At 37.4% G+C, this 12,756-nt stretch overlaps 1 protein-coding gene across 1 annotated transcript; it reads left to right on the forward strand.

Moving 5' to 3' along the window:
• The first annotated feature begins 456 nt into the window (after window positions 1-456).
• LOC132739147 (neurogenic protein mastermind-like) lies at window positions 457-12,170 on the forward strand. Its single transcript, XM_060726802.1, has 3 exons — window positions 457-502; window positions 8,402-8,697; window positions 10,584-12,170. Exons 1-3 carry the CDS (start codon window positions 457-459, stop codon window positions 12,168-12,170), a joined length of 1,929 nt encoding a protein of 642 aa, XP_060582785.1.
• The last annotated feature ends 586 nt before the right edge of the window (window positions 12,171-12,756 follow it).

Raw genomic sequence — 12,756 nt, forward strand, 5'->3', positions numbered from 1 at the left:
TTTTCTACAATTTTAAGTAGCGCTGAATTATCTTGAACAAAATATTTTTTGTAAAACATGTATGCCTCATATCGGCAGCCAATTTGTAATGTGGTCAGGCTTTTGACCGTGTGACCAAAAATCAATAGGGGTTATCTACTGGGCATGACTAGTCACTAGGTAATTTTGACCGAAAAGGTTTTGTGCACCAATTTTATGACAAAGTTATCACAAATCATATATAAGCCAAATAATATATGCATGAATTTTATGAATCATGTAGACCTCCTTAATGACAGCCAATTTGAAATATGACATTAGACTTGAAATATGTATACAAAAGCATTTTTAGTTTAATAAAAAATATCATTAATAAAAAATATCAACCAAGGCAACTTGAGTTGTTTGAGTAAGTGGTCGGAAACCGTTTTTACATCCAAAGTCAATGTGACTTTGACATTTGACCATTAAATCAATATGGGTTATTTACTGGCCAAGACCAATGTACTCATGAAGTTGAAAGGTAAAGGGCCCATGAGTTGTTGAGATAATGACCAGAAAGCGTTGAAACCTATAAGGTCAACTTGATATTTACCTCTAGACCCTTGACCCTGAAAATCAATTGAGGTCATGTGACCAAAAGCAATGCATCTGTGAAGTTTGAAGGTCAAGGGTCCATGGGTTGCCCAGTTATTGATAGGTAACTGTTTTGACATACAAGGTCACTGTGACCTTGACGTTTGACACCTTGGCCTTAAAATCAATAGCTGTCATCTACTGGCCAAAAGCAATGTACCTATGCAGTTTGATGGCCAAGGCCCCATGGGTTGTCAGGTAATTGATAGGAAACAGTTTTGACCTACAAGGTCATATGACCTTGACTTTTAACCCCTTGACATCAAAATCAAAATGGATCGTCTATTTGCCACGAACAATGCACATACGCAGTTTAAAGGCCAACAGCCAATTTGTTGTCAAGTTCTTGATCGGAAACTGTGTTTACATATACGGTCAATATTACCTTGACCTTTGACTCCAATATCAATAGAGGTCATCTACTTGCCAAAACAATTTTTTGTCTGAATTTATATAGTATTTTTAGAGTTATTGCCCTTGACTTATTAAAAATTTGCAATTTTCAACCTGTGTCGCACGTAACTCAAAAAGGATTTGTCCTAGAGTCATGAAATTTACAGGAATGTTGATCAGCATGTGAAGTTGTGCACCTGGGTATTTTCGTCTGGATTTATATAGTATTTTTAGAGTTATTGCCCTTGAGTAAGTAAAATTTTGCTATTTTCAACTTGTGCCACATGTAACTCTGAAAGGATTTGGCATAGAGTCATGGAACTTTACAGGAATGTTGATCTGCATGTGTAGTTGTGCACCTGGCTATTTTTGTCTGGATTTATTTAGTATTTTTAGAGTTATTGCCCTTGACTTAGAAAATGTTTGCAATTTTCAACTTGTGTGGCATGTTACTCAAAAAAGATTTAACATTGAGTCATTAAACCATACGGGAAGGTTGCTCAGCATATGTAGGTGTGCACCTTGGGTTTCGGTTGCGAACTTATCCAGTATTTGTTGAGTTATTTCCCTTGACTTAGTAAAAACCGTTTCATTATGTTGTGTTAATTGTTCCTTGATTGTTATGCCCCCATTTCGAAGAAAAGGGGGTATATTGCTTTGCACTTGTCGGTCCGTCGGTCCGTTGGTCCGTCGGTCCGTCGGTCCGTAGACCAAATGGTTTCCGAGTAATAACTTAAGAACCCTTAGGCCTAGGAACTTCAAACTTTGTATGGTGATTGGTCATGATCAGTAGATGACCCCTATTGATTTTGGGGTCAAGGGGTCAAAGGTCAAGGTCACATTGACCTTGTAAGCAAAAACGGTTTCCGATCAATAACTAAAGAACCTTAAGGCCTAGGAACTTCAAACTTGGTAAGGTGATTGGTCATGACCAGTAGATGACCCCTATTGATTTTGGGGTCAAAGGGTCAAAGGTCAAGGTCACATTGACCTTGTAAGCAAAAACGGTTTCCGATCAATAACTAAAGAACCTTAAGGCCTAGGAACTTCAAACTTGGTATGGTGATTGGTCATGATCAGTAGATGATCCCTATTGATTTTGGGGTCAAGGGGTCAAAGGTCAAGGTCACATTGACCTTGTAAGCAAAAACGGTTTCCAATCAATAACTAAAGAACTTTAAGGCCTAGGAACTTCAAACTTGGTATGGTGATTGGTCATGATCAGTAGATGACCCCTATTGATTTTGGGGTCAAAGGTCAAGGTCACATTGACCTTGTAAGCAATAACGGTTTCTGAGCAATAACTAAAGAACTTTAAGGCCTAGGAACTTCAAACTTGGTATGGTGATTGGTCATGATCAGTAGATGACCCCTATTGATTTTGGGGTCAAGGGGTCAAAGGTCAAGGTCACATTGACCTCTTGGGTAAAAACGGTTTCTGATCATTAACAAAAGAACCCTTAGGCCTAGGAACTTCAAACTTGGTATGGTGATTGGTCATGACCAGCAGATGACCCCTATTGATTTTGGGGTTAAGGGGTCAAAGGTCAAGGTCACATTGACCTTGTAGATAAAAACGATTTCCGATCAAAAACGAAAGAACCCTTAGGCCTAGGAACTTCAAACTTGGTATGGTGATTGGTCATGACCAGCAGATGACCCCTATTAATTTTGGGGTTAAGGGGTCAAAGGTAAAGGTCACATTGACTTTGTAGGTAAAAACGGTTTTCGATCAATAACGAAAGAACCCTTAGGCCTAGGGACTTCAAACTTGATATGGTGATTGGTCATGATCAGTAGATGACCCCTATTGATTTTGGGGTCAAGGGGTCAAAGGTCAAGGTCACATTTACCTCTTAGGTAAAAACAGTTTCCGATCAATAACTTAAGAACCCTTAGGCCTAGGAACTTCAAACTTGGTATGGTGATTGGTCATGACCAGTAGATGACCCCTATTGATATTGGGGTTAAGGGGCAAAGGGCAAGGTCACATTGACCTTGTAGGTAAAAATGCTTTCAAATCAATAACTTAAGAACCCTTTGGCCTAGGAACCTCAAACATGGTATGGTGATTGGTCATGACCAGCAGATGACCTATTGATTTTGGGGTCAAGGGGTCAAAGGTCAAGGTCACATTGACCTTGTATGTTAAAACAGTTTCCGATCAATTAACTAAAAACGCTTAGGCCTAGGAACTTCAAACTTTGTATGATGATTGGTCGTGACCAGCAGATGACCCCTATTGAGTTTTGGGTCAAGGGGTCAAAGGTTAAGGTCATGACCAGTAGATACTTGATAACCCTTATTAATTGTTTGATCACTGGGTCAGAAGTCATGCATAATAACCTTTTCACATGACTAATTGGCTGCTGATAGGGGGGCATACATGTTTTACAAACATATCTTGTTTGAGTTAGAATCAACAAACTTTACAGGAATAATGATCAACTTCACTAAATTACAGGAATAATGATTCACATCACTGTGAAGCTATGTACCTGGGACTTTGCATGTGGACTTTTTCAGTTTTGTTAGAGTTATTGCCCTTGACTTACAGTAGTATAAATTTGCAATTTTCAACTTGTTCATGCATAGCTCAAAAAGTATTTGACTTGTATACCTTGAAGTTTACAAGAATGTTGGTCAGCATGTGTACTTATACACCTTGGGGTTTGCTTCCGGATGTATTCAGTATTTGTAAAGTTCTTGCCCTTTACTTAGTAAAAGATTTTTAGTTTTCGTAGTCCAAAAAGTATTTGACCTAGAGTCATAAAATTGACAGAACAGTGGCGTTTGGGGGCACCCGTGTCCTTTGGACACATTTCTTGTATTGAAATTGATACTATAATTATCCGACAAAATAACTTTCTCCTTAAGTATTAATCAACATGTGCATTTTTTAAAAAAGAATTATTTTCTCAGGTTTTTTTTCACTAAATTCCTAAGGAACACTTAAAATGTGTGTAATTCATGTAAGTTTCGGCACCTTCTTTAATGATTCGAATCAAACAGCCAGGGCTATATGTTGGTGAACATCAAAGATTGGCAGATTCTTTTGAAAAGCCGGCTAAACGTCTGTCAAAGATCTTTGTTTGTAAATTGTATGCGTGTTATTGAACAATAGAAACATTTAATTTTTTGGTGTTATTTTGTTTTCAAAAAAATTGTTTGGCTGTTTTCATTAAAAAGTCTCCCGTTACAAGTTCAAATTGCTATAAACTATAAAAACTGTTTCAATACTAATCAAATTTGGCACAAATGTTGACTGGACCAATTGCCTTTGTAACAACATGCCAGGGCTTAACTTTCCTGTTGTCTAGGTAATTACTCGGATGAGTTTTAACATGGGTCATCTTGGATTAAAAACTTGGTCACAGGAGCTAAAAATAGAAAAATCTTCATTACACTCTAGTGGCTACTGTTTTGATCGAAATATTCTGGAAATCGGTCTGAAAGTATGTTTTGATGATTTCTAGGTCACGATTGAATATGGGTCACCTTGGGGCAAAAACTAGGTCACACTGACCAAATATGGAAAAACCTTGTTAACACGCTGGTGGTCACATTTTTGACTCAATTGTCATCAAACTTGGTCAGGATGCTTGACTAGGTAATTGCTCAAATAAGTTCAAACATTGGTCATCTTAGATGAAAAACTAGGTCACAAGAGATAAAAAAAAATCTTGTTAACACTTTAGTGCAAACTGTTTTGATCCAAATATCCTGGAAATTGGTTTAAAAGTTTGTGTTGATGATTACAAGGTCAAGCACTTCGGGTCAAAAACTAGGTCACACCGCCCAGATATGGAAAAACCTTGTTAACACTCTGGTGGTCACATTTTTGACACAATGTCATCAAACTTAGTCTGGATGGTCTTAGTAATTGCTCCGATGAGTTCGAACATGGGTCATCTAAGATGAAAAAACTAGGTCACACGAGCTAAAAAGAGAAAAATCTTGTTAACATTCTAGTGGTCACATTTTTGACTCAATTGTCATGAAACTTGGTCAGGATGCTTGCCTAGGTAATTACTCGGATGAAAAACTAGGTCACATGAGTTAAAAAAGAGAAATCTTGTTAACAACTCTTTAGTGGCTGCTTTTTTATTTAAATACCCTGGAAATTAGTCAAAAAATTGTTCGGATGATATCTTGATCAAGTTTGAATATGGTCATCAGGGGTCAAAAACTTGGTCTTACCACCCTAAATATAGAAAATTCTTGTTTAACACTCTAGTGGTCACATTTTTACTCATTTTTCAAGGAACTTGGTCAGGGTGCTTCTCTAGGTAATTGATGGGATGAGTTCGAACATGGGTCATATTGAATGGGAGGTGTTAACATTTTGTTAGTTTAATTAACAGGAGTGCATTGAGTGATGTAAAAGTTGCTTTCACAGGAAAATGATGAGTGACAGTCGGTCAATTTACTATGCTTTGTGTATAATTATGGGTATTGACTAGGTTTGCATATTCTAGTACGGGCACTGTCAATGTGCTGGGTGCTTGGAAACAGATGGGGGTCAAAGCCCACCTCTTTAAGCCCTCTAGGCCATATGTGCATTGTACTTTGTTTAGAAATTTACATGTTATTTCACATTGTCAATTTCCTAATGAATTTTTTGTAATTTGCATTAAAGTTTGATAAATGATGTACTAATTGATTTATTGAATGATTTTCTGAATGTCTCAGGACACACAAAAATTGCAAATTTTATGGACAATGACATTGACAGAAGCTATTTTCAAGTTTGAGAATCCTGCAATAATTTTGGTTATGTGCTTACCCTTCTGATGAGTATATATATATACACACACACATCTAAAGCTGTTCTAGTAAGTTTAATAACACCTTATAACAATACTGAACGGATAATGTTCAATTGACAAACATTGGTTTTGATTTTTTTCATCAGTCAATGTCTGATTGCATATTCATTGAATTGCATGTGGTTGCCAGTGACCTGTTTTATGATAACTTATACCTGCACTTTTTTCATGTCATCTACACAGCATCTAGATAATTATTCCTTGATCAATATTATGTCTAAAAGCACAGAAGCACAGAATTAAAATACACAAGGCAGTACATACAGATAATAATAAGTTAGTTCCAAACTATGGAAGTCCAGTATCAGTAAAAAACAATGCAACAGACAATCATGACGAATGATATCAAACAAAGACATAGAATTTTAATTGAAGAAGCTAGAATGGCTGTTTAGTGCTTTTAGCTCACTTGAGCTAAAGACTCATTGTAAATTTTAAGCAGCAATCAATGTTCCTCATAAGCACACTGGCAGCGGCGGTTGAGTATTTGTCGCAGAAGCGATGGATAAAATATGGCCGTTTGCTGTTGTCGGTAAATATATGACTGAATTTTGTTTTATGTTTAAATGTTTTACTAGAAACATTTAGTGAGACTGGAGCCCTCCTTTGCACTCTTTCAACTTATTATATGCAAATTATGCAGACGCAAAAAGAAAAGTGGCTTCCCCTCGTAAAACTGTACATAAGTGTTTATATAAACGGCAATGAATTGCACCGTGTGCGTGTAATAAGTTGAAAGAGTACATATGTGGGCTCCAGTCTCACTAAGTGTTTCCAGTAAAACATTAAACAAAATTCAGTCATATACGTATTGACAACAGCAAACGGCCATATTTTATCCACTGCTTCTATGATGAATACTCCACCGCCGCTGCGATGGACCCACGGCTTCTGCCTGCGAAAATGATGGCCAGTTTGATAAGTTTTTTATCCATACTTTCTTGAGCCAAAGGCTCATTGTGAATTACTTGTGATAATAAATGTCATTGATCCACTCTCACGTTAGTCAAACGCTGATTGTAAGATGTTAGCATCATTGTCCTGCTAGGTTGTTGATTTACACTCACTTGAGCCAAATGCTCATTGTGAAGTGTTAGTATCAATCAGTTTCCTTCAAGGTAGTTGATTTACACTCACTTCAACCAAAGGCTCATTTTGAGGTGTTAGTATATGTAGTATCAATCTGTGTCCCTGTAGGTCATTGATTCTCTCTCAGTTGAGAAAGAGGATCATAATGAGCTATCAGCATCAATAGATATCCCTCTTAAGTCACTTTTTTTATATGCCCGAAAGAATTTCGGACATATTATGTTTTACCCCCTGGCGTCCGTCCGTCTGTCCGTCCGTCAGTCCGTCTGTCCGTTAGCAATTTGGTTTCCGGAGCATAACTTAAGTTCCATTTGGCCCACAGTGTTCAAACTTCATAGGATGATTGTCCATATTGGGTAGAAGACCCCTATTGATTTTGGGATTACAAGGTCAAAGGTCAAGGTCACTATTACCTTAAAACTGAAAACAGTTTCCGGAGCATAACTTAAGTTCCATTTGGCCCACAGTGTTCAAACTTCATAGGATGATTGTCCATATTGGGTAGAAAACCCCTATAGATTTTGGGGTCACAAGGTCAAAGGTCAAGGTCACTATTACTTAGAAATTGAGAACAGTTTCTTAAGCATAACTTAAGTACCATTTAGCCCACAATATTCAAACTTCATAGGATGATTGTCCATATTGGGTAGAAGACCCCTATTGATTTTAGGGTCACAAGGTCAAGGTCACTATTACCTTAAAACTGAAAACAGTTTTTCGGAACATAACTTAAGTATCAATTGGCCTACTGTGTTTAAACTTCATAGGATGATTGTCCATATTTGGTAGAAGACCCCTAATGATTTTGGGGTCACAAGGTCAAAGGTCAAGGTCACTTTTACCTTAGAATTGAAAACAGTTTCTGGGGCATAACTTAAAGTTCCATTTGGACCACAATATTGAAACTTCAAAGGAGGATTGTTATTTGAAGGAGGTAATACTTTATTTTACTCCCATGTCTTACAAATGCTTCATCTTTACTAAAAAAAAATCACTTTCGGGCATATAATGCTCCGCCTTGCGGTGCTCTTGTTTACAAATGTTACAAGCTTTTGTCACAGCCATGTCAGCTTTAATATTACTGTTGCTGTTCTCAAACTTAAAATTTGATCACTATGTATATTGTCTACATACTTGTCCTTATATAAGAATGGTAAAAACTTAAAAAATCTTTTTATAAAAACTCCAAAGAGCTAGAGCTTAGATAGTTGTGAAACATCCTCTAATAGGTGTCTACCAAGTTTGTTCAATAAAAGCCCCTGGTTTCAAATTGGCCTTGGCCCATGGGCCTATATTCAGGTGAGCGATTTCAGGGCCATCATGACCTCTTGTGTACCATAACTGTCCATGTATTAAAATATTAATTGCTGTGACTATGCCTTAAGTATTTAGTGATAGCTTCTGCCTTGTTACTGATTGATGCCTGATTAAGTTAAAACTTATTAAATAATTAACATAAATTTGATACATTTCAGCTAAACAAGAGCAAAATGTTAATCCAGGTGCAGGCAATCAACCTGGTATGATAGGACCTATGGGGCCTGGTGGGCCAATGGGCCCTGGTCCTAATGGACCAATGGGTCCTGGACCAAATGGAGGAATACCACAGCAACAGGTAGTTAATGAGGGGCAGTTGATGCGGCAACAGAGTGAGATTTTTGTCTTCACCACGCAAATGGCGAACGAAGCTGCCCAAGCTGTACAGAGTGGCCAGTATGAAAACATACTGTCCTATCACATGGACCAACCTTCAACTAAATCTTTCCTACAGGTAGCCTCCTCCTCCGTCCTGAGATCTCTTCTGTGTTCCTTTACAAACATTCCTTTGAGGCTTGCTTAGAGGTTGGGGCTTGTCAATGGGTTTAATGGTCAACTTGAGGTTGAGTCTTGTCTGAAGTTAAGAGCCATATCATAACTTAGAACTTAACCTGATTTTATTCTTTTCTGAGGCTTAGAGCTAAGCTAAACTCTCTACATGTCTAAGGCATAGAACTTAAGACTTTTCAAGGCTTCAAGCTCGACTTGAGTGTTAAAACTTTAGGCTTTTCTGAGGAATGGAACTGAACTTAAAGCTTGTTGAATTAGGACTCGTGTATCCCTCAATACTAACGATAAGTGTTTACAAAAGCTTAGCTTGTCTAAGGTTGAATATATTGTTTTGTATTATAGTTTAATCATTTAAATGAAAATGAATGCATTTAGGGATTGATGGTAGAAGATATGTAGTCAGGTGCAAACCAGTTTCGCGGCCAAAAAATTAAAAAGTGACTGGTCTCTCTATCTACCCTTCAACTGCTGACCCTATTTACCTTTCAACTTTTTCTAAATATTTTCTTTGTAATATATAAATATATATACACATTGAAAAGTCCTATCTTCCTATCCTATAGGGACTTAAAGGCCAGAAACTGTTTTTGGTTTTAATATTGGCTCAATCTTAGAATAGTTTTAAGAATTTTTGTTATGTTAAAGTTAAATCTTTAACACGAGCTGCAAAAATGCCATGCCTCATTTTCCTGTATTAGGGGCCAGACTAAGCCGTCTGCTTGATTTGAAAAAATATGTTCAAAGATACAAAATACTGGAAAATAGGTAGAGGTAATGTTTGGCAAGCTTCAGACCATCTTGTAAGCCATCTTAAAGTAAAGAAACAAAGAAACTTGGGAGCAGATTGGAGAAGCCAGGCTGTTGGATCAAGGATTAAATTTCCAAAACATTAAATGACAAAAATCATAATTATGTTATAAAATCACACATGAAAATTGGTATTGATGCAAAGAATTAATATTAAAAACACAGTGAATTAATACATGATTTTGATAGGTAAGAATACCATTCCAATTACTTTTGCAAACCTATTCATTATAAAATGACAGTAAAAAAACAAGACAACACAGTTTAAAAGCTTTAGAATGAATTTTGAAAACAGAACAAAAAAGAGAGTAAATTCCTTCATTTTTTTTTCTCGAAAGAAGTCAGCTTTGTGGCAGTAATATTGTTGAAGACGAAATCCAATCTTTCTGTTACAAAATGCTTATGTCTTGTATGCCGAGTGTCTTACAAGATTTCACTGTCAACCTTCATACAGCACTATCCATGAAATCAGTAATAACCCTGAATGTCCGAATGTTCTAGATTAATACAATGTTACACTCTGCATTATCAGATTTAATTTTTTGGTGATTGAGGTTTTTGGCGCAGTCTGATCAGGATCCATGCTGTTCGCTATCAGTTTCTCTACTTGTTATAGGGTTTGTAAACGAACAGCATGAATCCTGATCAGACTGCGCGGATGCGCAGGCTGGTCCGGATCCATGCTGGTCGCAAACGCATTTTGTTGGTTTTGTCATGGCGCGGCTCATTTATAAATTGTTATGTCAGTTTTGAGTTGAAATGAATAGAATGTGAACAAATTTAAAGTACATTAGATTTTTCTGTCACACAGACTTTGTAAAGATAGGAAAATATTGTTAAAGAATATGCATAATCATTTTTGATGGCAGGTACATTGTAATAGCAAAAAATGATTTATGATTTATTAAATTTAAAACACAAGACTTGGGTTAACTATAGTTTAAGATTATTTTAAAGTTCAAGAGAGCAAGATTTCACTGTCATTAAAATTTTTCTAAAGTTTGTTTCTTTTTTCTTTCTCAGAAAAATCCGAAGATGCGGGGAGGAGCTGGGATGTATAACATGCAAGGTATGCATAACAAAATGGGTTTGATGAATAACCCGATGGGTCCAATGGGTGGCATGCCTGATGGGCAAAGTAAAATTTTGAATGAACATTACACTCCTGAACAAGTACAAAAAAGAGAGGGGCAATTAACTAGTATTCTTAAACTTCAACAGATGTTATTTCCTGAGCAACGAAATCAACAAGGTTTTCACCCAGGTCCCGGTCCCATGGGATACGGGCAAAGTAAAATTTTGAATGAACATTACACTCCTGAACAAGTACAAAAAAATGAGAAGCAATTAGCTAGTATTCTTAAACTTCAACAGATGTTATTTCCTGAGCAACGAAATCAACAAGGTTTTCACCCAGGTCCCGGTCCCATGGGATACGGGCAAAGTAAAATTTTGAATGGACATTACACTCCTGAACAAGTACAAAAAAATGAGGAGCAATTAGCTAGTATTCTTAAACTTCAACAGATGTTATTTCCTGAGCAACGAAATCAACAAGGTTTTCACCCAGGTCCCGGTCCCATGGGATACGGGCAAAGTAAAATTTTGAATGGACATTACACTCCTGAACAAGTACAAAAAAATGAGGAGCAATTAGCTAGTATTCTTAAACTTCAACAGATGTTATTTCCTGAGCAACGAAATCAACAAGGTTTTCACCCAGGGCAAGGTCCTGGTGGGCAGGGGATGATGCCTGGGGATATGGGGGGTTGTATGAATATTGATCAACAAAGTATGATGTCAAAACGTGCAAAGATGTCGCAACAGAACATGCAAAATTTGACTCACGCTATGAGACTTCAGCAAGAATATAAGAAGGAGAAGAGAGCACAACAGCAGCAACAAAAGCCGCCCATGGGACCTAACGGTCCACAAATGGGCCTAAACGATCAACCAATGGAGCCTGGAGATATGGGGGGTGGTATGAATATTGATCAACAAAGTATGATGTTAAAACGTGCAAAGATGTCGCAACAGAACATGCAAAATTTGACACCCGCTCAAAAAGAGTGGATGAGACTTCAGCAAGAATATATGGCGGAGAAGAGAGCACAACAGCAGCAACAAAAGCCGCCCATGGGACCTAACGGTCCACAAATGGGCCTAAACGATCAACCAATGGAGCCTGGAGATATGGGGGGTGGTATGAATATTGATCAACAAAGTATGATGTCAAAACGTGCAAAGATGTCGCAACAGAACATGCAAAATTTGACACCCGCTCAAAAAGAGTGGATGAGACTTCAGCAAGAATATATTGCGGAGAAGAGAGCACAACAGCAGCAACAAAAGCCGCCCATGGGACCCAACGGTCCGCAAATGGGCCCAAACGGTCAACCAATTGGGCCAATGCAGCCTCCACCATCTTATTACAGTTCGATTGCTCAAAAACAACGACAAGGGTCTGTTGGTATGGGATCTTCTACCTCACCGAACATGAATCGGCCAATTGGCTCTCCGTCTGTGGCTGTCTCAGGTAAGATGCTGAAGTTTTATTTCTCCAAACATGAATTAGCCGATCTGTTCATCATATTGTTTTCGTGGGTATGAAATTGGTTCTAAGAATCCAAATTTTGTTCTCTCGCGTAAAAGATCTTTAGAATTAAAATGGCTTCTTCAATTATTAATATCTTAAAAGTAAATTTCTTATTTCCATGCATCTTTTTATCTAAAGCAGTCTCAATTCTTGAGTCAGTTACAAAAAAATATTAAATAGTATCAAGTCTGTTGAACAAATAAGCCGCTAAAGCTAGAATAAGGAAGAAGCCTTAAAGGACATCTCCTCAACTGTTGGGATAATTTTGATTAAATTCAATAGAATTATCTGTGGATGATAATAAGCAAAATATGCTTTAAGAATAACAGTCTGCTGAACAAGGTGTGCTGAATAAAGAATATAAGATGTAAATATTTCTCCTCAATAAGTACTAGGGAGATTTTGATGAAACTCGATAGGAGGGTCCTTATGATAAAATGTATTATGTAAACAATGTCCTCAGGTGAGCGATTTAGGGCCATAATGGCCCTCTTGTTTAGTTTTTAACTCACCTGTGAGAGGGTGAGCTTTTGTGATCGCTTTTCGTTCGGCGTCCGTTCGTCGTCCGTCCGTCCGTCGTCCGTAAACTTTTACTTTAAA

Source organism: Ruditapes philippinarum, unplaced genomic scaffold, assembly GCF_026571515.1.
Source record: "Ruditapes philippinarum isolate M1 unplaced genomic scaffold, ASM2657151v2 ctg545_1_1_1_1, whole genome shotgun sequence".
In the NCBI taxonomy this organism is placed as follows: Eukaryota; Metazoa; Mollusca; class Bivalvia; order Venerida; family Veneridae; genus Ruditapes; species Ruditapes philippinarum.

Bases quoted from the DNA above. Each gene is read 5' to 3' on its own strand.
- LOC132739147 (XM_060726802.1), top strand. From the start codon at position 457: ATGGGTTATTTACTGGCCAAGACCAATGTACTCATGAAGTTGAAAG. The intron at 503-8,401 runs GTAAAGGGCCCA...GATACATTTCAG, and splicing joins TGTACTCATGAAGTTGAAAG to CTAAACAAGAGCAAAATGTT. The intron at 8,698-10,583 runs GTAGCCTCCTCC...TTTCTTTCTCAG, and splicing joins CAACTAAATCTTTCCTACAG to AAAAATCCGAAGATGCGGGG.